Here is a 26,503-nt window from a genome sequence, read left to right as displayed (position 1 = left end):
GAGGCAGATCTTGGAGCAGCAGGAGGAGGTGAAGGGTTGGGAGTAAAGAAGTGCATCACTGAGCTCTAGGCAGAGACCAAGGGAAGGAAACTTGACTGCTGCGTTCCTGCTTCCTCGGATCCCAACGCCACAGAGAAAAAGGAAACTGCAATTTTTTTTTTTTGGGCCGGCCGCTGCGGGGGGGGGGGGCAGATCTCGGGAGGCGTCGGGAGCTGCAGAGCGTTTGGTGGGGCCAGGAAGGCGAGCGCGTGCGTGCGCCCCAGCCGCGGGTATATGAGAGAGGGGCGGGCGGGCAGGGGGCGGCGGGGATGGCCGAGAAACGGAGGGGCTCGCCGTGCAGTATGCTAAGCCTCAAGGCGCACGCCTTCTCGGTGGAGGCGCTGATCGGCGCGGAGAAGCAGCAACAGCTTCAAAAGAAGCGAAGAAAGCTGACCACGGAAGAGGCGGCTGGGGCACCGGACGACGCAGGCTGCAGCCGTGGTGGTGGCGCGGGCGATCAGGGCATCTCCGAGGCCGACGAAGACGCAGCTCCCCCGCAGCCGCCTACAGGGGCGGCGTCCGGAACTGCGCGGAGCTGCTCGGACGTGGAGCGGAGCTGTGGCTCCCGCGGAGCGGCGGGTGAGTCGGCCCCTTCCCGTCCCAGTGACTTCCCGGAGCATCCCCCGCCCGGGTCCCGCGAATCTGAGCTTCGGCGAGGCTGTGCTCGTGCGGGAAGGGGGGTCCTCCCCAGTCTCTGTGGCTGAGCCCCGGGTGTCAGGCGCTGACCTGTCGGCCTCGCGCACCGTTCGACCGGGCTCCCAGTAGGGCCCCGCGGGCTACCGCCGTCATCGCCCCCGCGTCGGAGATTCCAGCCCAGGGTGCTACTCTAAGCCGAGCTAAGTTTTAGGAGCGCGTGCCGGAAGGCTCAGGGTGAAGCACTGAAACAGGGACGGACGCCCCGAAGCCGGGTGTGCCAACCTGGGGAGGCTGCGGCGAGCTCGCCCACGCCCTTTCCCGGGAAGTCAAGCGCTTCTGGGCCCCAGCTCTGGGCGCCCGAGGGCTGGCTTTTCGCCCTCTTCTAGCGGCTACGCCGCGGGACCTGGGACGCCAGCAGCCGGGAGGATCGGAGGGAGCGGGGTCTGGAGATGTTTCCAGAAGGTGCCTCGGGCCGGGCCCTGCGAGAGGCAGCGCAGTTGCTCAATTGAAGGGAGGCCCGGGGCTATCGGGGACGGGGCGGCCGGTGGCTGTAGGATATGGACCTTGAGCTTGGGGTCGGGTCTTAGACCTAGGAGTGAGATTGAGTGAGTGAAAGACGTGTGTGTGTGTGTGTGTGTGTGTGTGTGTGTGTGTGTGTGTGTGTGTGTGAAGCGCCCGCGAGCCGGGGCCACGCACAGTCGGGGCGCCACCTGGGGAGAACACGGCCCTGGCTTTCAGAGATGGGGACTCAGTGGGACCCCGCAGGCCTCTAGGCAGCTTCAAACGCCCCGCGTGCGGCCGGACTGCGGGCGACTCTCGGGCCTGGCCCTGAGAAGGTCCCCAAGGTCGGTTCTCTCTCTCACTGCTTCCCCGTCTCTGCCCTCTGCTGTCCAGGCAGCTGTGAGGACGGCTTCCTGCAGGGCGCCTCCCCGCTGGCTTCTCCGAGAGGTTCCCCGAAGGGGTCTCCCGTGCCGGGCCTTGCCCGGACTGGGACCCCACTGCCCGCACCGCAGGCCCCGAGGGTGGATCTGCAAGGAGCGGAACTCTGGAAGCGCTTTCACGAAATAGGCACAGAGATGATCATCACCAAAGCCGGCAGGTAAACTTGAGCTCTCCTGGACGGCGGGGGTGGGGGTGCTCCCGCAACCTGGCTTCACCCTACCCCTCGCCTGGCCCCAGCTGTGACCGCTCCAAATGCGCCCGGAGCAGTAGGCCCTCTTTGGAACCTTCTTAGCCTTCTATACCGAAGCGCTGTCGATGAAGGGCGCAGACGAGCCCACTGTTGTTCAAGTCAGGGAGATCTTTGTCAATATGGATGTAACAGTCTTAGCTGTCGATTGTTTGAGAAGGTGCGGAGGTGCATTTAAGGCTCTAGTTGTCTGTCCTGGACTCAGTAATAGATTGACCACTCTCGCTTTAGTTATAGTTAACTACTTTCTTTAACATACTTTTTAGTTCAGAACTCTCGGCTTAGTCCTAGCACCGTGAACTTAATGGTGTTTTGTACTATTCCGATATTAGACAGCCATGAAAAGTTACTATGGGCATGTTTGCTGTAATAACAGAGCATTGCTTAAAAATTAATATTCTGCTTCTTAAAAACTGTACACACACACACACACACACACACATACACACACACACACGAAATCCAATCCACTGCCTTAAATTTACTGAATACAAAAGCCTTTGGAGAGAAGTAACTTTGTACACTATATAATGTGTGCATCGTTCGTTAGTCAAATAAATGGACTTGTTGGCCACATCATACTAATTTGAGGTCGGTGAGCGAAATTTGCGCTTTCAAGTGTTCAGCTCATTTAGTGTAATGAAGTCTAAGAATAATGTGTATCCTTTAAAGGTTTTTTAAAACGCACGCACAACTCTTTCAGGGAGTACACATGGTAAAAACCTGGGTAGCATAAAAGTATCCAAACTTATTAGAAATTACAAAAACATATTTTATTGAATCCATATGCTACCTTCTGCATTCTCAGAGAGTTTTTTTTTTGTATTAATGATCCAAATGCGGTCTTCAACAACACAAAGCAACAGTTGTCTTATAAAGGATGTAGTTAAAGACCTTGACTCTTTATCTTACAGGTGCACTGAAAGACCACTAAAACAGCCAGCATATTAAACTGCTCTCATGCTTAGTTAATAATCATGGACTTTCCTTTCCTTTGTCTGGCAGTGGTCTTTAATAGCATTGCTGTAAAAAAAATTGGTAGATAAATTTGTGTTATAAGGTTAAATTAACAAAAATGAGATTAGTTGGAGGGTCCTAGACATAAATCATTAGAAGAAAGTCTTTTTTTTTTAAGGACGAAACTTATGTTGTTTTTAATACACAGTAATGTGCTGCTGTATTCCTTGCTTCTGTGCCCCTTTTAAAGGGATTATGTGCATTTACTTCAGCATCCCCTTTAATACACATATCTGGGAAGTCAAAAGAAAATGGAATTTTTGTTTGCATTAATTAGCAATAATTGTGGTTAGAAAAGAAAACATTTTGGGGTTACGGTGGGGGAAGGAAATTCGTAAATATATGTTGTGTTTAGTTTCTGCTTCCAATAAAGAAGTTTTACTATACCTTTCAAATTCAGAGCGCCTTTTGCACTTTACCGTACCAGGCTGCAGACAGGAAGTCCTGTCTCAATAAAGAACATATTGTTTGGTTACAGCATGGCACATTGGCTCCTTGTGGGTTTTTTATAACCTCCTTTAAAATTTCACATTGTAATATATTTTATCACTTTCAGGAATTTGAAATCTCTATCAGTGATGTATTCATTATTTGTAGTAAGATAAGTAAGCTGGTTGGTTCTGCTTCAAAAGCAAAGTTTCTTTCGTGTTAAACCCTTTCACTTTTAAGATACATTGAAGTTTCAGTAAACACGAAGCGTGTGTGCCTGGTGCAACAAACCACATTTCTAAAGCTATAGTTCTGACGTAGCCTATGCTCTGACACCCAGAATTATGTTATCTACGTGTATGTTATAAATTTGTCTGCATTAAAATGGAAATTATGGGAGGATTCTAGGCTTTATTCAGTTTTTATTCTTAATCAACCCCCCCCCCCGTTTCTCCCTCCCTCCCGTCACAAACAGGCGCATGTTTCCAGCGATGCGAGTGAAGATCTCCGGATTAGATCCTCATCAGCAGTATTACATTGCAATGGATATTGTGCCCGTGGACAACAAGAGATACAGGTACCTCTAGCAGAGCCATAGCAACACCAGGATGCTGCTGGCTAGTGCCTGTCTCCTCTATCGCCCCGTGACCCTTGTTTCCCAAAGTCTGTAGAATTTCCAGATTCAAGATCTAACGCCCATGGGTTCTAGACGCTGAAATGGTGCTTCTCCCCTAGCATGTGTGGAAACTCAGCGTTCCTTTTTGATAGGTAAAGAGGTGTCCTCAGTCTCTGAGGCTTTGAGCTGAGGCCAATCTGGCATTTCTGCGGTGAAATATATATATCTTTAATGTTGGTTAGCGGTTCAGTTAGAATTTTGATAGGAGGTGTTTAACGCAAAATTTGCAGCTACACATGATAGTAAATGCTATATATATTTTTTCCTATTTTTGATCTTAATGCAAATTTTCTTGTTATATTAAAAACCAGATGTGTGTTAGACTTTCATTTGAAAAAACCGTGTTTATAAGCTAGAAAAGTAAGATCTCGTAATTCATTGTGACTTCAATCGATCTGTAAGCTTGTACTGAATTGTTGTCCCTGTTTTGTTTTTAAGTTGGTAAATTGAGAGTTCTTTTAAAATTTCTATAACACTTGAATTTTGAAACAGAATACATTTGTCTGCGCATCAAGCAAACTCTGAAAAGATAATGAGTTCTTTAGTTTCAAGCCTCTTTGCAAATTAGAGATTTTCAATGACAATGCCTTTGGTTTAATGGAAGAGTGTAAAATGCTGATCTCTTTAAGAGGAAGCCCGAGTTTGGGAGAGCAGAGGACGGATCTCTGTTTGAAAGCTTCTTTCTCCTGTAGTGTAGGTCTAAATGAAATCATCCGGTTTCTGTCGCTTTTTAAAAAAATGGATGCTTGTTTTGGTAAAACAAGTTTTTGATGTCAAAAGTATTCAGACTGAAATCTGTATATGAGTATAGGAAATACTAAACGTGTTTAATATAATAGTTTTATTTGTGTTTTCTATTTAAGTTATATTACTTAGTATAATTAAATAAGTTACTAGAAGTTTTGCTCACATTATCTGTTGACGAAAAGAGAGTAGAAGATACTAAATTTATTAACTAAATGTGCATGATTTAAACCCATATTCTGATTTGAGTTTTGTGTTGAGGATGGTAATGTAATTCTTAGTGAACGTCTAATTTACTCTTTCCTTTTTCAAGTTTCTATTTTGTTTCTTCATCCAATTTTCCCCTATATACTTTAGATATTTTATTTACACAATTCATATTTACTTTCATAGAAGGCAATGAAAATTTGCATCTTAATAGATCAAACTATGAAACACAAATTTACCTTCTTCCATTATTTTTTAAGAAACATTTAGATTTGGTGCTTGGAATGCTTTTTGAGGAATGTTTATGCCAGTTCATTCTCTTAGAGGGTGTTGGATTTTGAACTATCTAATATGCTTAATTTTGCAAGGTTTTGTTAAAACAATTTGATTTAATTTGTCAGAAACTCATTATACCCGAAGTGCAGGTTTTTTCCATGCATCTCCACGGTTCCTATTTTATTTTCCAACTTTTTTCATCAGTATCAGAAATTATTTTTGACTTATTCTCTGTCAAAGAATGGCATTCGATCCAAGTTAAGAAACCTTATGAAAATTGCTAATCTCAAAAGCTTATAGAAATTGATTTATTAAAACCACATCATACCAATTAAGGGAAGATTTTGAAAATTAACTTAAATGCTATTTTTATGTACTTTAAAATGCAAAGAATATCAGGCTTGCAGTTGAACTCACTGAACTACGTAGCCATGGTTGAGATGAAGAGAATTGTTAAAGACAGGTCTAAGAAAATGTTTCCTGCTTTTAAAAAGATGTGTGTTTGCTACCCAGGTATTTCTGAACATTATCACTGTAAATTGTCTGCAGTATCCTAACCCATGAGCAGCAGGCAATATATCTAAGTGTGTAATCGCAATCATTTCATCGATATACTACTTTCTAGTTTTTAAATTCACATTGGCAGATAATAATCTGAATATTCAGTTAAATTGTAAGATGTTGCTTATTCCTAAAAATTTTAATATTTAAATGTTTTCCTTGCTAAGTCAAGTTATTTGTGTGTATTAAAAAAAAAACAAAATAAGCTATTGTTCTTAACTGTGAGAATAACATTAATTGGATGTACTAATCAAGTGTGCTTTGTATGTTGAATATTGGTAGAAGCTAGTATTTGTTAACAAGTAATTTTCTTAGAATGAACAAGAAAGAGAAACGAGAAAGATTAATGACAGCATACAGTTTATAATTCCTCAAAAATTTAAATTAGCCCGAATTATTTTATTCTCTACTTACAGTGTTAAAGAATTGGGGAAAACAATTATAAATGTTAAAATGACTAACTCTCCCGCCCAAAAAATGTGGCATTTTCTTTTCACCTCCCTCAACTGTTTATTCCATCAGGCTGTACAGAGCCGAAAAGGGGAGTGACCTCTCAGGAAGTAGAAACCTTTAAAATAAGAGACTGAAGTATTTTGAGATTTGCTCAGAGGTGAGATTGACAACTTCATAGTGTCTTCGGGCCAATTAAATATTCAGATGAAAAATATCAGAATAGAAATTATGTGCATTACAAGCATAATGCATTAGAATCAAGATACTTGGTGTGTATGGGGGAGACAGCCTTATATTGTCACCAGGCCGTCAATATGATGTCTACTCCGAGTCCATCGGCTCCCCGGTACAATCTCAAAAGTTATTGTGTGTGCAGAGATGTAAGTTTATATTTAGTACAGGGTGCACACTTGGTCTTGGTTGGTAATTCCAAGAGCTGGGTTAGTCCACACTTGACAGTTTGGCCTTTGCCTTGTAGGTATGTTTACCACAGCTCTAAATGGATGGTGGCAGGAAATGCTGATTCCCCTGTGCCGCCCAGGGTGTATATTCATCCAGACTCGCCTGCCTCTGGGGAGACTTGGATGCGGCAAGTGATCAGCTTCGACAAGCTGAAGCTGACCAACAACGAACTGGATGATCAAGGCCATGTAAGTAGACAGCCTCTCTGGCAAGAGCCAGCAGGCGACACAGCCCAGTGCCTGGCTAAACACTGCTAAGATCCTAACACCTGATCCTAACACCTCTTTCTGTTTGTTCTGTATGTGAGCAGGACATGTCAAATCAAGGTTGTATCTGTATCAGAGACCATGCCTATAACTGAAGTGTCCCATAAAGCATTTAATAGGTTTAAACTAGATATTGGAATGAAAGGACCCAAGGCAGAGAGACTCTTTCTTTCTTTTTTTTAAACCAAAACATTTATGTGAAACCCCACGAGGAGCTAATTATTATACTGAAATGTGCTTGGAAGTTTGGTCAACAGTGATTTATTGTGTCCTCTCTGTGTCCAGCTCTTTTCCCAGCCGAGGTTCACCACAGTAATGGCCTGGGCCTGTGTTATTTGTCTGCTCCATCTGCAAGTTCCCGGTTGTTTTGCAGTGACAGCTAATGTGTCGAGTATATTATAATTCCCTTACTCCTGGAGCTGCTGAAACCCAATACGCGGGACAAGGCCAGCTGTTCCAAAAAGACAGTCCTTGTTAACAGCTTGCTGACTTAGGCAGGATTCTACATTATTGTTTCAATAACTCACTACCTCCGGGTTTTGCTCATTCCTGTTCAAAGCCAGCATTTCAGTTAGGTGTTTGGAGTTTTGATGAAGGTGAACTGAAATGCCTTTACCAACCTCCTCATTTCTCAAATGAAGAAGATACCTCGCTTGTTTGTAAATAAGTCACTTGAAATAAAGCTGCGAACTGTAATATGCATCCACAGCTTGTGCTGTGGTTTGCAAGTGTCTAGACAGGACGTTAAGTGCCCTGGGGAGCTCCTTGGGGGTACTAACCTTCCTGTGACAAAGACGGTGTCTACATGGAAATGCACAGCTAGAAAGATTTCACATGACGATGCTTCTGTGGTCCCTCTATGATTTAAAACAGAATCAGAGAAAGAGATTTCATTTCTTCATATATTTTCGTCTATGACTTCATATTCCTTTTTATGTTTACAATTCCATAATCAAGTTGAGCACTTATGGTTCATTTGGTTTTAGCATTGAAAACAGTATCAGGCTCCTCTGTCTGATTGAACTATTGGTAGCATATTTGTCTGCGGGATCTATTTTTCTGCCCTTTACTAGGAAATTTAGACAAAATGCTATGTGTTGTTCCTTGCTTTCAAAACCTTGTTTGTTGGATTTTTCTGAATTCTACAGTTTAAGAGATAATTGTACCTCAAACCACATTCTGATAAAGCACTCAAATCAATATAATCATCTTTTAATTCTAATTCTTAGTTCTAAGTAATGGTTTTATATATGGTATGTACCATGCCAAATTTTATACATAGATTTATAAATCAAACTATGATTTTAGATTTGCAATTTTAACAGCTTTTATCTACAAGAACATTTTTCAAAAATATAGTATGTGCATGCGTATGTGTAATAGATATATACATATAGAGAAAACAGTTATATATGTGTATGTCCCACATATATATGTATGGGAGAGAGAGGAGACAGAGAAGAAAAAGACAAAGGTAAGAGAGAGTACAGAGAGAGAGGAGGAGGATATGAGAGAGAGAGAGAGAGAGAGAGAGAAAAAGAGAGAAAGAGAGAGAGAAAATAAATGTGAATATTGCTTTATGTGATTGTGGGAGAGTTGGCCAGGCCCATGTTTTGGAGACCTAGGAAGGGTGAAGCTGTGGCTTAAAGCTGAAGGTAGTCTGTTGTCAGAGTTTTCTCACCTTCCAGGGACTTCATTTTCTCTCAGAGCCTTTAGCTGTTTGGATGGTGGCCACTCATTGCTACTAATCTGCTTTTCGCGGAGTCTACTGACTATTTATCTCTAAGCCATACTTTCACAGCAATATTTTTGGTGCTGTTTGGCCAAAATTATGGATATTGTGTCCTAGTCAAGTTAACAGATAAAATTAACCATCACACAGTTATTCATTTAAAACATAAAAGAACAGTTCCAAGTTGAAGTTCAGTTACTTGGACATAAATAGTCTTACTGTTAGGGAAATTTATTATAAAAGCAGCAGAGAACAGTTAAAATTAAGGAAATGTTCTTTCTGCTGGTGAAATTTTCTGCTATGGTTGTGACAGGATGTACTCTCTTTGATCAGGCTGTGTAGAGAATGTGCACAGGGAGCCTCTGGGAACTGGGTGAGATCAAGAAGTGGGGCATTTCTTTGGGGAGGGTAGTGTTTGCAGGGGCAGCAGCTCTGTCCTTGAAGACTGTTGCGTGTGATCACGGACGCTGACGGCAGGCAGAGACTGGCTTTGTGAGTTTCTTGCCTTGATGGACGAGAAGGGAGTTTGCACACTGCTGTCCTGTCTGTTCATAGAGGTTCAGATGTTCATCCCAGCTCAGAGAGACTGGGAGGAACGCCGGAAGTCTTCTTCTGTGTGTACTCTATTTGATGGTCCCAATGGAAGCAGATTCGAGATTGGGAATATGTTTGTGATTCTACCGCCATCTGTGACAGGGGTCTAAGAAGGCAGCACTGTCATGGTGGGATCTCAGAGGAGACCCTCAGGGACTTTTGTCCTTAGTCTTTTGCTTTCTATCATTCCTTCAATTCTAAAAGACGTCATCGTCACTTCTAATAAAACTGTACATGCACTAGTTCATTTTCTAAATTCCTTTCCTAAATTTTGCCCCCCCCATTTTACTGTGCTAAAGACATACATGTAAGCGGCTTTGTGATGTGAGAACTCTGTGGCTCTGCGAGTTTTACTAAGTTAACATAAGGTGATCACAGGAATCAAAGTCTTGCAGGCAGTGAGTAGATTTCTGACTACACAACATGACGTCTTTTCCCCAAAGTAACTTTTCAGCTTGCCAAATACCAGACCTGGTTCAGAAAAGAAAATGAAAGCAGATTTGGAGTGGCAGTATCCCTCAGAGCCATAGCAACTCGTTGGATACTGTGGTAACTTTGGAGTCCGTTGTGTTCCTTGGGGGTCTAGCCAGCTCTGTGCCGGCTGTGGTACACACTGAGGCTGCTTCTTGGGCTGCCCTTGTGCAGGGGATTTGCATGCTTGGATGCCAGTTTCTCACCACATGCATGCCTCCTTGTTTTCCTGGGATCCGTCCTCTGGAGGAAAGTATGTCCATGAGCATCTCTCTGAAGAGAAGACAATTGGTGGTGTACCATAGACGGCAGCAGCATCTGTACCTGTGCTGCCGGGGACTCTGGCAATGGGCCCTGCCAAGTAGTCACAGTCTTGGGCTCGTAGGAGTGAGTGTGCTTCCACTGCTGGTTACTTTGTAACACACATGCCCACACTCTCTTACTGTTTCTCCTTGAAAAACCAGACGGGAAAGCAGGATGATGCAGGAGAGATAGCTGAGCTCTCTCATGGGGAAGGAAGTTGGAATGGTTGAGGACCTCACATCAGTGAGCCAGGGCCGGTCGGTTCCACTCTCTGAGGCTTTGTTTCCTCTGGGTTGTATTAGAGACCCAAAGAAACTGGCAAACTTGAAAGAACGTATTTAAGGAGGGCCTGAAACACACTATCATGTAAGAAAAAAAAAAAGGAAAAATTCTACAATGCCTGTGATGGACTGATAAAAGTTTAAACATTGCTTAAAGTGAGGTGTAGCTGGTGTTATAATACATGCAGGAAGTGGGGGTAGGGTTGGGGTGATGTCAATTTGGTCCTTTTAGGTCATTTGCTTGGCCTAATCCACTCTTTTATAAAAATGCATTCTTCTCTAGTATATTACATCCTGACCACAGTTTCCCTCTCTCCCTAGCACCCCCCTCCTAGATCAACTCTTTTTCCTTTCCCTGGGCAGGCCTCCCGGGGATATCAATCAAACCCAACATATCAAGTTATAATAAGACTAGGTACAAACCTAATCCGACCTCAAGAGTTTGCCATCTAGGAAAATTTCAGTTCCACTGTCAAGCTGAACAACTAGACACCCCGTCTGTTAGACTTCAAACACAGTTCACATGTCAGATAAGTAAGTATGCTTTTGATGTAAACCGACTTTATTATTAATTAATTAGTTAGCAGTGTTAGAAGTTAAGCCCAGGACAGGCGCTTTACTACTAAGACATATCCAAACCCCTCAAATCCAGTCTTTCAAGTTAGAAACGCATATAGAAGCCTATGAGTGGGAAAGCACTCTGTGTTTGTGGACACAGGCCTGTATGCCTTTTCTAATATTATAGTCTGCCCAAATTCTGTCTAAACAGATCAGACAGTATAGAAAGTACACACAAGATATAATTATTTGAGTGATAATTATGATCTCCTTTTTAAAAGGCCAATGGTTCTACATATCCTACTAAGTGAACAAAATACTGTTGATTTACTATTATTATAAATGGGACAGTTTATTGTGTTTACTTGTTTATTGACTGTTGAGGTTGTGTGTCCCTGCATGCCATTGCACAAATCTAAAGGTCAGAGTACACCTTGCAAAAGTCACTTCTCTCTTTCCAACATGTGGGGCCCAGAGATGGAAACTCAGGTGGTCAGAGAACAGAGTCTTCATAAAACAGGACTGTAAACGGGAAAGAAACTTTTATCACCTCCATTCCCAGTCACTTCGTCCCAGTGACTGAAGTTGGCTGTACACTCTTTGTCAATTTGTGTAGAATATTTTATCTTTGATTTTTTTTCTGCTTTGGAAATGACTTCCAAAGGGATGATGATTCTCTCTTGGAGTTTCTAGGTCATGCCATTTATGAGCCACTGACGTTTTGGTTCTTAGCTTGGGGAAGAGGAAGATTTCTCCCTTAAACTTTTCAACCCCCAAAGCTACCTATTGCAGGACAGTTTTCCAAAGAGGAAGTTAGTTAAACAAAGGAGTGCCAAGTTAAATGAGCATTAAAGTTATTACTTTAAAGTGGTCATTTGCTATTTTGTGTTACTATTGAAAAGAGTGTGCTATGACAGTAATAAGTTTGCTATTTCATGTTAACATTGAGAAGGGTTTGCCATTACAATAATCAGTCACAGGAAAAGGACCAGGACAGTTTGGTTTGCAGGTCGGGGCTGAGACACAAGCTGCAGTCACAGGTTCAAACTCATTCTTGTGTTTTCTGTATTGGGTCAGGTGTAGGGCCTATGCCTGCCCACATGGTGTAAACTCTTAAGGAAGGTACATAGACCGGAAGGGAAAGAAAACTGGCCCTGGGTCTAGGGAGCTGTGAGGACGTGGAAGTCTCTAGGTTCTGTAGAATTTAGCATTAGAAAAAAAAAAGCAAAAAAAAGTTGAAGCTTAGAAATGTCATGCAGAACCCTAACTACTACATAGCTATGCTCTTCCCCGGAAGTCGGAATAAGATGGCAGCTTCCCTCTTTCCTGTGCCCCGCCCCAAACACATCTCAGAAAAAAATAAAAAACCTGCAAAAATATAAACTGCATTAAGGTTAGAAGCTGAGATTTATATATCTGTTAAAAACAGAATTAGCCGACATAATCTAGTAATAAGAAAACAAACAAAAGACATTCCTCACCCACTGCAAATCTGTTAATTAGACAATGCTAATGGTTAGACTCTTTGAGTATAATTTTGTTTCTGCATTTTTCAAGTTTTCATCCTGACTCACAGCAAGGCATACCTTTCGTGAGATGGCTGTGTGCATACCTACTAACAGCCAACAAAAGCTTTTGAAAAAAATAGTACATATCTCTGGTATAGGCGACACAGTGTTTATATTGCATAATTTTACTTATTTAAATTTTTTTTGGTCAAAACTACTAATAGTTCATTCAAATTATGCCCTTAGTCCTAGAAAGAGATAGTGGATTGCTGTCTGTGTGTCTCCCTCATAAGGACTATTTTCCGTTTTGCATTTTCTTGTATTCATACTGCCTCCTTCAGAGGCTTGTCTGGTTGGCAAGATCTTTAGATCTACTTCTCATGTGTGTCTTCCATTTGACACAAAGAAAACCGTAGGGAATAAACAAAAGCAGAGCCCTTGACTGCAGGGTTGGCTGTCCCGAGAGTAAAGTCATGCTCTCATGACAGACACATTCTCCGACTACAGGGCTGTTTGTGTTTGAGCTGACCAAAGGCTCTGAAGTTGGCTTATACAAAATGAAGCACATCAAACACCATGTTTCCCATGACTTTTATTTAGGTGTTTTTCTTCTAGATTCATAATAACCAAAACCATGGATTTAAAGCTTACAGTTCAGAAACACTGCATGCTTGTTAGCTAAAGTAAACTATGAGTATCTCAATATAGACGCCAAGAAACAAACAAAAACCTGCTGTTTATGAAAGTATTGCAAAATTAAAGGAATATATATGTATGTGCATGCTTGTGCACACATACACACCATGCACACGCATACACAGGCATGTTCATGCACACACATACCTACTTGTGATGCCATCATCAGAGGTGGTCACTGTTCATATCTCTGTATGAATCCACTGTACTCAGTTATAATTAGCCATAAAATATGTCTAAACAACTAGCTACCATGTTTACCATTTTAAGTTTAAAAGCAAAGCCAGGCGTGGTAGGGCACACCTTTAATCCTAGTATTCAGGAGGCAGAGGCAGTCAGATCTCTAAATTCAAGGCCAATCTGGTCTATAAACCAAGTTCTTGGACAGCAAGGTCTGTTACACAGAGAAACTTGTCTCAAAAAAACAGAAAAAAAGTTTAAAAACAAGCAATTTTATTATGTTGACTAAAATTTGCCTAAACACCATTTGCAACGGCTTGGTAATACCATATCTCACAATGTAAATTTCTATAGGTAACTCTAATCTACTCATGTAAGAGGTTTATAGGTCTTCCATTGTCGTAGATTATGTAATGAACATCTTTGTGTATGAAAATCTTTTATGAATGTGGAGCAATGCCTTAGGACAAATCTGAAAGGGGCTGCGAGACCACATGAGAGACTCAGGGCAGGGTAGGTTCTCTGTTCTCCAGTGAGATTTGATTGAGAACATGGGCACTGTACTCTTCCAACAACCCAGAGATTTTGCAGAACAAGGCCAGGAGACAGTAAGGTGTCCTTGTGTGTGCACTATCACCAAGGAAGGAGCAATTCTCTTGGAGTTTGATACTGTTGCGTGTATCCTTCAGGAGGTGGATTTGATACAATGATAATTTCAATCTCATTTTTAATTTAATTGGTCTAATTCAGCTTATTATAAATAAAACCTTTATGAATATATTACTGTATTTTAAGCAATACAAATTTGATGTTGACTTCCTGGGGCTGTAGTGAGGGTTTCTTTAAAGTGCTTTGTATTTTTATGTAAATGTCACAGATGTCTTCCTAGCCTTTCACTTCAGCTTTGCTGTATTTTGTTAAATTGACTTCCTGCATCTTCAGAAATGTAACTTTCCACATTATTTTTCACATTTATTTTCCACATTACATATTTGTGCACGCCGTCAAATTGGGAGTGATTCCTGTCTAATGTGGCTTTTCCCCTTTGATCTAGATTATTCTTCATTCTATGCACAAATACCAGCCACGCGTGCATGTCATCCGCAAAGACTGTGGGGACGACCTTTCCCCCATCAAGCCTGTTCCCTCTGGGGAGGGAGTGAAGGCGTTCTCCTTCCCAGAAACAGTCTTCACCACTGTCACCGCCTACCAGAATCAGCAGGTATTGTTTCCAGCAGTCCTCTTGCTAGACTCCTGCTCTCCATATTGCTATATCCAAATGTTAGGAATTATTATAAAACATTTGCTCTACATGATGCCCACAGTGTATACGTGTGTGCACATAGAGATAACCCCTAGCGCGTAAGTTCCCAAGCAGGGCTACTCCAGGGATGACTTAACTGCAATTAACGGTGCAGTTTTACTCTCCATCTTGAGACAGTGAACCATAGTGTCATAATTAAAATTAGAAAGCATGTTCCTTGCCCAGACAATAGACAAGTAAAATATGAAAAGCTAGTTGTATCTTAGCATGAGATGTAGTTTTAATACTGCAGCCTATGAATTACAAGAAAATTTTCAGAAGGTTTATCCTGTACATTCCTTTTGTATATTTTTAAAGGGCTGTTTCATTTAACTATGATTTAAACTATTATTCAGGCTACTGATACGCATTATAGTCTGAGAGATCGGCAATTTTGAAGTGATGCTTTTATAATGCTTTAAATAATTTGAGAAGTGAAATGTTTCTATTTTTATATGAAAAAGTGATTGTATTTCTTTAAGGTTATTTTACATGGGTCAAGAGTGTGAGTGTCAAGCCCTCTTATTGGTTGTCCAATGCAGACACACACACACTCATTCACACGCACCACACACTCACGCACACACGCTTGGCACAGGGCACTGCTCAGCAAATACCAACAACTTATTTCAGAATCAACAAATTAGAATGGAAATGGGCAATGCTACCCCGTTCAGCTTTTAATTTTTCAGAACTATCATATTTAAGAATTTAGGAAATTTATAAAGACTTTCTGGTTAATGTCAATGTGATATCCATTGTACATAACTTTTAAAATATTGCTTTTAAAGAAAACATAAAACTGGGGTAATAGCTATGAATAAGTTGTTATAATAAGTGACAAGTTTGCGTAAAACTTGGTATGGTACACTTAACCTATGTTGAATAAATCTGATAATATTAGTACCTAAGCATAATGTTGATAATGAGAACAACAGAGCTATATTTTTGTTTAGAAAGGTGCTTTAGAAAAGTATAAATCTATACTCATAACTAACAGCTGAAATATTTAAATTATTTAACGTTATTTAACTTACTTAAATGAATAGAGAGTTGAGCTTTAATATAGTCTGTAATAGAAGATTCTTTTCAGTGATAGAATGGCAATTAATAATAAATTAATCAGCAAGCTTTTATAACATCATTTATAATGTAGTTATAGCCACATATTAAGACAATATCTGATGGAACTCATGTGTCTGACGTAGTGCAAGACTGATGAGGCTAGGGGCATGCACAGGCCAGGCACCGAGGTTCCAGGGAGGCCTTCCGTCTCCACCATGCTAACTAGCAGTCTCATTCTTAGCAGGTTAATGTGATCACAAACATGCTCATTAATGTCATAGATTTTATAAGACCTGGACTTTAGAAAGCAAAGCAAAAGACAAGGAATAGGCTCTGAGCAATAAGAACAGATCTACTAAGAAACGGAAGTGTTACTCAAATGTCAAGTTTAGGATGGTGTGAGTCCACCATTAATGGAGATGGTGAAGATATTTGTAAACTACTTTCTTCTAGACTTTGAGACCTTAGTGGGCAAGAAGCCAGTTTTGAGGCAACAATGTGAAGCTACTTAAAATTAAATATTTTTGAGCTAGCATTTTTTTCTGCCACTTTCATATGATTTTGCTCTATTAGAAACTTTAAGTCATGTGTTTAAAGTCATTACAGTTCGATGACCGGTTAGCACTGTACAGATAAGAGATGAAAGAAAAAGCAAAGGGTAAGGGAGAGACAGAGAAAAATGCTGTGGCAATAAGGTGAGGGAGTGTGGGGACTCCTGATTCTGAAGAGGGCAAACAAGCTTATAGTTCGTCATTAATGCAGGCTGCTGGTTGACACTCAGTTCTCAGCACTGCAAGATAATTGGGGTTAAATCATACTCTAGAGTTGAAGGGAATAACTTCAGTCTGAGTAGATGGTCAAATAGGACAATGTGGCAGGAGGCTGTTCAATTCAGGTTCTTTCTGCAGACATACTCAAAACAAAATAAGCCTTTATCCGTGTGTAAAGATAGAAAATGAGTGAAGAGGGCTGGAGAGATGGCTCAGAGGTTAAGGGCACTGACTGCTCTTCCAGAGGTTCTGAGTTCGATTCCCAGCAACCACATGGTGGCTCGCAACCATCTGTAATGAGATCTGATGCCCTCTTCTGGCCTGCAAGCATACAGACAGACAGAACACCGTATACATAATAAATAAATAAATAAATAAATATTTTTTTTTAAAAAAATGAGTGAAGAAATATAGAAGACTTCTGAAATCTTGTATCTTCACTGTTAGGATATTAAACCTAGAGAGGGGAAAACACACACACATACACACACACACACACAAATCCTCTGTCAGTTAAAATTTGGATTGTCGGTATTTCTACAGTTATCTAAAGTTTTAAATAATGCTCTGTAATGTTTATATAAGATTTAATGTGATTTCTTCTCTACTCTGCAGATCACTCGCCTTAAGATAGATAGGAACCCATTTGCCAAAGGTTTTCGAGACTCCGGGAGGAACAGGCAAGTGCTAGTGAAATCTCCTGGTTGTTTTAGTAAACATATGTAAAGTTTTAATGTGATTTTTTTTTGTTATGAGCTTAAAGGTTAACTTAATAAACATAGTATTGGAATCACTTCTGATGAAAATTTAAGTTGGTCAATATTATTGTGTCTTGGAGGTAACTTAGGTATAAAGGGTAGTCATATGGCTGCCCTGAGGTGAACTTTAATGTGTGAGGCTGGGGTGAAGATGCAAGCTCCTGGCATGTAGTTTGTGTGTTATTCTGGAAAGGCCATGCAGCAGCCGGCCCTATGGCCCCTGTGTCTTTATAGTCCAAGAAATTGTTCTTTCCGCCTTATTTATTTATTTATTGGTTTAGAATGTTCTTAGTGATGATACACAGTCTATTGATTCTGTGTGATGTGATAAGAGTATGATAGTCTCTTATTAACTCAGAATTTCAACTGGAATATGAAAACATGTCACATTTCCAAAAGACCCAAACTTCTTCAGTTTTCAAATTTGTCTTGGCCCTACTGACAGCCACGTACTTATTATTTTTTATGTGTTGTGTTTTACGGTGTTTGCTCTAAGTGGGCAGCAGCAACAATTAACTCCACTCTATCATTTTTATCAAGGAAGAGGTCACCCAGTCTGTTTGCTGCACACACAAATTTATCGATACGAGTCTATTCCAGTAAAGTTCAGTGTTACATTTTCTAAAATAATTGCTAGTCATAGAGGGTGATAATAGAGAAGCGGTCTCTAAATGTCCTTTCAGGTAAGGCTTTGATGTGCATATGATAGATACATTCTTATAATAAGAAACATTTGAACTTTATTACTTCCCTCCCCAAATTATTCTAATGTGTTTTGAAACTGGCATTCACTGGGTTTGTCTACATGAACTGAAAACCGTCAGTTATCGAGAAGCAATTTCACTCGACACTTTAGAAGGAAAAGCAATCAGGTAATATTTTAGATTTCCAGTGTTTTCAGCTGATCAGGCAGTCGAGATAGGTGACGGATAGGACTCAAAATGTGCCGGAGAGACTGTGTCATCCTCATTTACAGTCCTGTTACCTAGCAACACACAGCTGAAGTACCAAAAGGCAGCTAAGATTCAGTGAGAAGAGAGAGAGTGTCCTTCCAGCTAGTGTTAGGAGGATCAACAAGACTAGCCAATAGGAGGGAGTCTTTGGAAGTGCTTCACTCTGTGAGAAGGTTTGCAGGAGTTAACAAATTTATTTCGCCCTGAAATTGCTTAATGTCGTTTTGGCTACGTTTCACTGTGGTGAAAAGTTGTGCCTGGTGGTTGTTAATATTATGCTTCTAGGTATCTTACTTTTCAGGGATGTTTTTGAAGATTGAGTGAAAGATTGAGTCGCCCTAAACTGATGAGTGCGGTGGTAGAAGGGAACTATGAAGTGAATCCTTTTCCGCCTTGGAAGATGTTTGGGTGAACAGCAGAACAACTCCGTAGAGTCTTGCATTGGCTTTAGTTAATGTTTTTCATCAGCAGAAAAACTAAGTATTAAAGCTCCTATAGGAGGACCTCACTGAGGTCTGAGAGTAAATACCAGAAGCCACGCCCAAGTTCTGGTTAGTCTGGGAAAGATCTCGTGGCTACAGACAGTGGAGAGAGGCTCACTATGAGGCAATGGCTTATGAATAGTCTTAAAATATATTTTGACAAAAAGTCACAACAAATGACGTTTCTATAAGAAGCTTAGCTGATGGGACTGGAGAAATGACTCAGTGGTTAAGAGCACCAGCTGCTCTTCCAGAGGTCCTGAGTTCAATTCCCAGCAACCACATGGTGACTCACAATCATCTGTAATGGGATCTGGTGCCTTCTTCTAGCCTGAAGGAATAAATGCAGGCAGAATACTACATACATAATAAATAAATACATTTTTTAAAAAGCTAAATGACGGGTTCATAAGATAAAATTTGAGAAGGAATTTTAGATGTGCCAGAGCTTTGGCAACTTCAATTGTGCCATTAAAAATACTGTGTATTTGGTGAAAATAAACCACGAAGTCTGTTGTTGAGTTTGGAGGCCACGGGCTAGGTTTGACATTGACATGGGTTCCCTTCACTTCTGGCTGTTTGGACCTACGTAGGCTTGTCATCAAATGGCGCTTTGCATTATCTCTTTTGATTCTAATAAAACCTGTGATGTTTTAAATCAACACACAGAAATAATGAATTATGTTTTAACACTCTGAATTTTGTTAAAATTCAAAATTCTTATTTTGCTCCAAGTGATTGTCTTGCTACAGGTGAAGTACGCTGTGTTTGTATAGAGCCGTGGTTCTCAACTTGTGGGTTGAGACCCCTTTGAGGGTCAAATGATCCTTTTGCAGAGTTTGCCTAAGACCACAGAAAAACATAGATGTTTACATTACAGTTCATAACAGTAGCAAAATTACAGTTATAAAGTGGCAATGAAAATAATGTTATGGTTGCGGGGCCACCGCAACCTGAGGGTTGCAGCATCAGGAAGGCTGAGAAGCACAATGTTAGAACTTTCTGGTTAATGACATAAAGTTTCCACCTTTTCTCATGAAATACCGCTCCATGTTTAAAAAAACTGACCTTAACAGTGTGAAAAAAAATCTGTCAATTTAAAATATTTCAAAGTTATATGTTGTTTTCCTTAAAAGATTAAAAAGAACCCGTGTTCCGTGTGCAACTTCATTGAAAGTATAGTGTCTCTGAGGGCATAGAGGGACATGATAGTTTTTCAAATATTAATAGAGGAAAGTCTATGAAAAACGTCCACAATATTCCTTTATTTTTCCTGGTTCTGCTGTGCAGGTTTACTGTTTTTTAAAACAAAATTTTATTTTTATTTCTCTCATATATGAAATAAACAAGTTGATCAGGACACAAAATAAACACAGGCGTATGATTGCTTAGGTTTTATAAACACCATTCTGTTTAATTAAAAAGTGTCCTCTGGCTGCTTGTGGCACTGCGGCCTGTTTTACGGGAATCGGTAGCTTCGGCCCTTGCAGCCCTCCTGCAGGCGTTTGCTCCGTGGGTGAATTTATATGCTGAGAATAGCTCCATTCCGCAGTTGGGCCTTAGGTTTGACCCTATAAAAGTTTTTACTCAGGAAGGTACAAAAATTTCTTCTCTTAAATACTTGAGGAAAAACATAACCATTTTACTAAATAAACTCAGCTATTTGATAGCATAAGCGAGGGTGCTGGTAAATGTGGAGGCTGTTCAAAGGCACCTTGTATAAATTATCGCCTTGGCTACTCTCCTGCAGGAGAGACCTTTCATCTTCTCCTTAACTAGATGGGAAAAGTCTCCATTACTGGAGAAAATGAAGGCTGTTTAACAAAAGTCCAGATTCAACTAATAAATATTTTATAACTGTTTCCTGCAAAATCTCCGAAATCCTCGGTGGAATTGGCAGTGTGAAGTGGCAGCCTCGGGCAATCAATCGCTCCCAATCAGAATGCTTGTAGTAGGGGTGTCCCCTCCAAGTTGTCACTTTCAGCGTAAATATTTGCTCTGCTCAGTAACTTCTCCCTATCCATTTGATTTGTGGATTTGAAACATAAATCAGTTAACATTGCTAAAATAAATACAGCAGCAAAACACATCTATGAGTCTACAAACTTCTGGTTTTAGTAAAAGTTTCATAATTATATTGGTATTTTCAGTATCCAAAACTTTCTTTATTAAAATTAACCTGTATGAGAGTGAAAAGTAAGTAGTTTGTTTTTTAAAATAAAGGTGTGCACTAATATTCTTTAACAAAAAATGTTCTCTTGAAAACAGTAAAGACTTAGTATTGCTTTAAGCTAAATACAGAGACACCATCAAAGCAATACTTAACACTCAGTAGTCCAGAATTAAATAAAACCTACAGATAACACAGTATTGAGACAGACAAAGGCCACAAACTTCATAGAAAAATTATTTTACCATAATGAAAATATTATTGAGTAGTATGACCTTGGGTATTTGACTTGTAGTTTGGCCACAGGTATGGTATCTGATTTACAGAAAGTAGAGTAAAATAAAAGCCATTTGGAATGAAATGAATTATAAGTAGATATAATAGTGCTCTGGAGCTGTATAGTTCAATCTTTACTTCTCTGGAAACTGAAATCCAGGGAGGGCAAATGGGTTAGAGTGACTTGGAGTCCCTGGTTCTTCTGATTCCGGGCTAGTATATACACATGTGTGTACCCCATACAGTCCTTTCTGTGACACAGTGGTTATATCAGAGGACAGACTCCTCTCTTCCCACCCACATAGCCCGGGAGAAACAGCTGGGGGTGTTTTCCCTGTGGCAGACTGCGGTAGCCTCTGTATGGGCTGGTGATGGCTTCTCTGAGACTGAAGAAATTAGGAAGGGCCCATGCGAGCTCAGGGCAGCAGGAGGTGTAAAACCTTGAAGGATGGCGTTGGGAGATGTTTTCCTTGCGTAAATCGCTGCTGCTCTTTGAGGAGCTTTCACTGTGTTGGAGAGGTCATACAGCTGGCAGGAGGTTTTCTCTGCCTTAGTTCTTTGTTCATGGTTTGTGGGTGCAGGGAGGCAGCAGCTGAGTTGAAAATAGTAAGAAACGTTAACAGTCACAAGAAATTTCCAGGTAGAACCTTACCCAGAACAAGGTTTTTCTGTTTCTGTCGTGCTGAGGATGAACCCAGGTCTTTGTGTGTCCTAGATACATTGGCTGGTTTGTAGTCATCAGAGAGGAAGGAACCTCTGCTAAGGAAATGCCTCCATGAGACCGAGATCTAAGGCATTTTCTCCATTAGTGATCAGTGGGGGAGGGCCCAGCCCATGATGTGTGGTATCATCCCTGGGCTGGTCCTGGGTTCTGTAAGAAAGCAGACTGAGCAAGCCAGGGGAGGCAAGCAGTAAGCAGCACCCCTCCATGGCCTCTGTATCAGCTCCCGTCTCTGGGATGCTGCCTTGTTTTAGTTCTTGTTGTGACTTCCTTGAGTGATGAAGGGCAATGTTGATGTGTAAGCCAAATAAGCCCTTACCTTCCCACCTTGCTTTTGGTCATGGTGTTTTGTTACAGCAATAGGAACCCTGACTAAGACACTAGATACGTGGTAAAGTACCAAGATGCACCCTGGCCCTGACTGTGTTATCTAAGAGGTTGCTTAGGGTTGAAGTGGTTGAAAATGAATAGTGAAGTCCCAGGCTGTCTTGAGAATAGCTAATTGAAGGGAAAGGCTCAACCCTTGATCCCAGGTTGTATTCTTTAGCCTCCCATGTAAGAGGAAAAGAAGACTGAATCACTATGGTAGGAAGTTATTTATGTTTGCATTTAGAGTAGTTGCTTTTGTTTTAAAATATACGGATGAGATAGAAATATTCAGCCACCAAGTTTGTCGCTTTCCACGTCAATTCATTGAGCGTGTATGGTGAGGTTGTATAATAACTTACAATGTTGCTACTGACTCTGTATAGAAATAGCTAGCTTTGGGGACCTTTTCGCAGCACGCGGTGCAAAGCTGAGTGGGAGGTCAGTGCTGCCCCCTCCTGGCCTAGCCTGGTTGATAGTGGAGATTGTGCCCCAGAGCAGAAGTTGGTTTTCGTTAATTGGTTGTTCCTCTGAGCTAGCTCCTGAGGTACGGAATGACGGCAGAAATGCAGAAATGTCTCTTCGAAAAGAGAACTTGACATAAAGATGTCTTCGTAACTATCTCCTTCATTATCAGAGGGCAGACTCCTTTGACAGGAAGCAAAGCCCCAAAGCACTACAGAGCCGTGGACTCAGAGTAACCAGGATGGACTCAGATCCTCAGGTCCATGTGCTAGCTTGAGGGTCCTGAGAATTTTGGCAGGCATCTTGGTAGGTTTCCATTTTCTTCCCTACATCCCTGTGTGATGATGGAAGTCACAAAATAATCCCACACCAGTCAGAAGCAAGAGAGTAGGTACAGGAGGACGCACATTTTACAAGTTTTACAACTGCTTTTAAAGTATCAGAGACCACGCCCAAGTGGGCTGGTATCTTAAAGGCTATTGACTGAAGGAGTGGGTTGTGCTCCCACAGCACCTGTGTGAAGCATTTCTTTTTGCCCGTGGCAGTCTCCTAACCTGCCACTGAGTGTATAATGTATATGGCATTACCAATACCATGGTGTTTATTCAAATGTATATCACTGGTTAAAACCCCAACCTTTCCTAACCAGACTCCATTTGTCCTGACCTTTCCATGTAGAATGGGATTGGAAGCCCTGGTGGAGTCTTATGCTTTCTGGAGACCATCACTACGGACTCTCACCTTTGAAGACATCCCTGGGATTCCAAAGCAAGGTAATTCAGGTTCCTGGTCATGCAAGCAGCCTGAGAAGAGGCGTCATAAGAGGTGCACACTTTGATATTTACACACTACAGTGTTGACTCTATCGCCAACACCCTCCTACTCTAGGACCGATCCCTTTTCTGCATGACAGGAGACAGGCCAGGAAAGATGGCTGTCTTATGGTGTCAGAGGTTAAATAATGCCTGTTTTAGCTGTTTATTTCATAATTCTTGCATTTTCCTGACATCTCTCATGGAGACATGTGAGGCTGGGCTCCAAAGTCAGGCGTGCTCTACAAGGGTTGCCCATGCCAGTTCCTCTTAGTCATCTATTGTCTTTCAGCAGGGTTTTCTTATTGGGTCTGTGGTGAGATTTGGCACACTAGATCAAACCATTTTGAGCTCATTTCTCACAAGCCTGGAACTTCTGTCTCCTTAGAGAAGGGTGGCATCTCCACTCTGGTCTGCTCAGGAGGTCGACTCTCAGGTCACCCATGTAGGCAGATTTTACCAGGATCCTGCCAGTTCCCAGTGAGAACTTCACATACTTGGGTTTAGATTATTATCATTGGTTGTTTTGGGCTTTTAGATTATTTAAAGAAGCAGATGAAATACTGTTGTTAGAATAATGAAGGTTTTACAGCTTAACCAGCCCTTTGGAATTTTCCATTCTTAAGTTATGTCAAGTTTGTAAGCATCAGTCTGCCAGCAAATGCAGAGAAGGGAGTTGCTGCTGATTGGTTGTGAGATTAAACCGCCCTCTTTGAGTATCACAATATTGTTTATTTCTTAGACGTTTGGTTTGTGTTGCATGTGATTTGCCAACCTGGTTTCTAGCTGGAGTTGAGATTTTGAGGGTCAAAATGATAGCATAGCAAGACTATCTATCTATAGTGGTAAAGATGTCGATGCACACAAGCCTCAGTGGGAAGCTACAGAGGTACATGAAGCGTGGCACCCTGGACCATGCTGTGCTTTCCTCTGTAAGGATTGATCCTGAAAAGACTGTGGGGAGAAAGGAAATAACACAGGTTGAAAAGAGCAGTTTATTATACTGTCAAGGCAAAAGGCAAAATGAGATGAAATTTGATCTTATAAAATTTTTGGTAAGTTTGGCATTTGTAATATTTGTTTTTGCAAATAAGGAAATTCCAAGAAAGCAAATTGAGATAGAACATGAAAATTCTATGTGATCGTGTCATACTGTTTTTTGTTGTTACCGAGCATTTTGTGTTCATCATTACCTAGAAAGATATTAGTCCTAAAATAGTGTTCCAAAATTTCATCACATTTAATCAATTAACTAATTTTTTATTTTTATATTTGTGTGTGTGTGTGTGCATGTGTGTGCTTGCATGTGTGATAGCACATGTGTGGAGATCAGAGGACAAATTTTGGGAGTTCATTTTCTCCCCCCACCTTGTGTGTCCCAGGAATTGAACTTAGGTTGTTGTGCTTTGTTGCAATTATTATTATCCTTGGAGCCATCTTACCAGATCTCGGCTTAAAAGTAGTGAGAAAATGGGCCAGGCGGTGGTGGTGCATGCCCTTAACCCCAGCACTCGGGAGGCAGAGGCAGGTGGATCTCTGTGAATTCAAGGCCAGCCTGGTCTTCAAGAGCTAATTCCAGAACAGCTAGGACTGTTACACAGAGAAACTGTGTCTCGACTCGAAAAAAAAATTGAGAAAATGTGTGTTACTCATTATGAGTTCGATGAAATGAATTCATTGGAAGCTAAGCCACTTTTGACCTTTGTAATCCCCACCCTTGAAACAAACGTTATGTATCATTCACTTATCAAAATTTAGAGGAAAGATGACAGTTGCCGAGTCATTCTTTACATTGCAACTTCTGTTATAGGAAACACAAGTTCTTCCAGTCTACTGCAAGGTACTGGGAATGGTGTTCCTGCCACACACCCACACCTGCTGTCTGGCTCCTCTTGTTCCTCTCCTGCCTTCCATCTGGGGCCGAACGCCAGCCAGCTGTGCAGTCTGTCTCCCGCTGACTATTCTGCCTGTGCCCGTTCAGGCCTCACCCTCAACAGATATAGCACGTCTTTGGCAGAGACCTACAACAGGCTTACCAACCAGAGCAGCGAGACTTTCGCCCCACCCAGGACTCCTTCCTATGTGGGTGTGAGCAGTAGCCCAACTGTGAACATGTCCATGGGTGGCGCTGATGGGGACACCTTCAGCTGCCCCCAGACCAGCCTGTCCATGCAGATCTCGGGGATGTCCCCTCAACTCCAGTACATCATGCCGTCACCATCCAGCAATGCCTTCGCCACTAACCAGACCCACCAGGGGTCCTACAACACTTTCCGGTTACACAGTCCCTGTGCCTTGTACGGATACAACTTCTCCACATCCCCTAAACTGGCTGCCAGTCCGGAGAAAATTGTTTCTTCCCAAGGAAGTTTCTTGGGGTCCTCACCAAGTGGAACCATGACTGATCGGCAGATGTTGCCCCCTGTGGAAGGAGTGCACCTGCTTAGCAGTGGAGGCCAGCAGAGTTTCTTTGACTCCAGGACCCTAGGAAGCTTAACTCTGTCGTCTTCTCAAGTGTCTGCACATATGGTCTGACGAAGCCTTTAAGTGAAACTGCTTTTGAATCGAATGGATCTTCCTTATTTTTGAAAAAGGCAATATGGAAAAAATGTGCATATGGTAGAAAATGAAGGCTCTCTGAGGATCTGTACTTTCTCCTGGCAAGACTGTAATTATCTATGCATATGTGTATGCTATATATTCATAGCGTGTAGTATACTGAAGGCTTCTCACTGCCGTGTTTATCCAATGTCAAAGAATATTGACTACATGTACTGTGTTTATCCAGCGTGAGCAGACTCTAAAAGCAGAACGGTACACTTGAAAGTTGGTAATGATACTAACCAAAGACTTCCATTGCTCCTGTGCAAAATGATGGGGTTCATCCCAGCAGTTCCACACATTCCTAACCAAAGATTTGCAGCTTCAGGGTCAGAAGAGTGCTCTGAGCAGTTTGTATCCGGGTGTTGGTAGCATTATGATCTCTACTATTTCTGGACACGATGTGAGACCCTCCAGGGCAAAAGCCAGTTAATTCTCAGTGCGTTTCTGTGGTATCTGTAACAATAAAGGCTTAGCTTTCCA

At 41.5% G+C, this 26,503-nt stretch overlaps 1 protein-coding gene across 1 annotated transcript; it reads left to right on the top strand.

The window, feature by feature from the left end:
• The first annotated feature begins 308 nt into the window (after positions 1 to 308).
• Positions 309 to 26,503, top strand: Tbx18 (T-box transcription factor 18). Its single transcript, XM_048435808.3, has 8 exons — positions 309 to 618; positions 1,570 to 1,774; positions 3,786 to 3,887; positions 6,706 to 6,877; positions 14,333 to 14,500; positions 17,032 to 17,096; positions 23,286 to 23,380; positions 25,230 to 26,503. Exons 1-8 carry the CDS (start codon positions 309 to 311, stop codon positions 25,952 to 25,954), a joined length of 1,842 nt encoding a protein of 613 aa, XP_048291765.1. The 3' UTR covers positions 25,955 to 26,503.

Source organism: Myodes glareolus, chromosome 4 (assembly GCF_982192425.1).
Source record: "Myodes glareolus chromosome 4, mMyoGla1.1, whole genome shotgun sequence".
Lineage (NCBI taxonomy): Eukaryota > Metazoa > Chordata > Mammalia > Rodentia > Cricetidae > Myodes > Myodes glareolus.
Note: the sequence above shows the minus strand (reverse complement) of the source record. Positions and strands in the feature narration are given on the sequence as shown.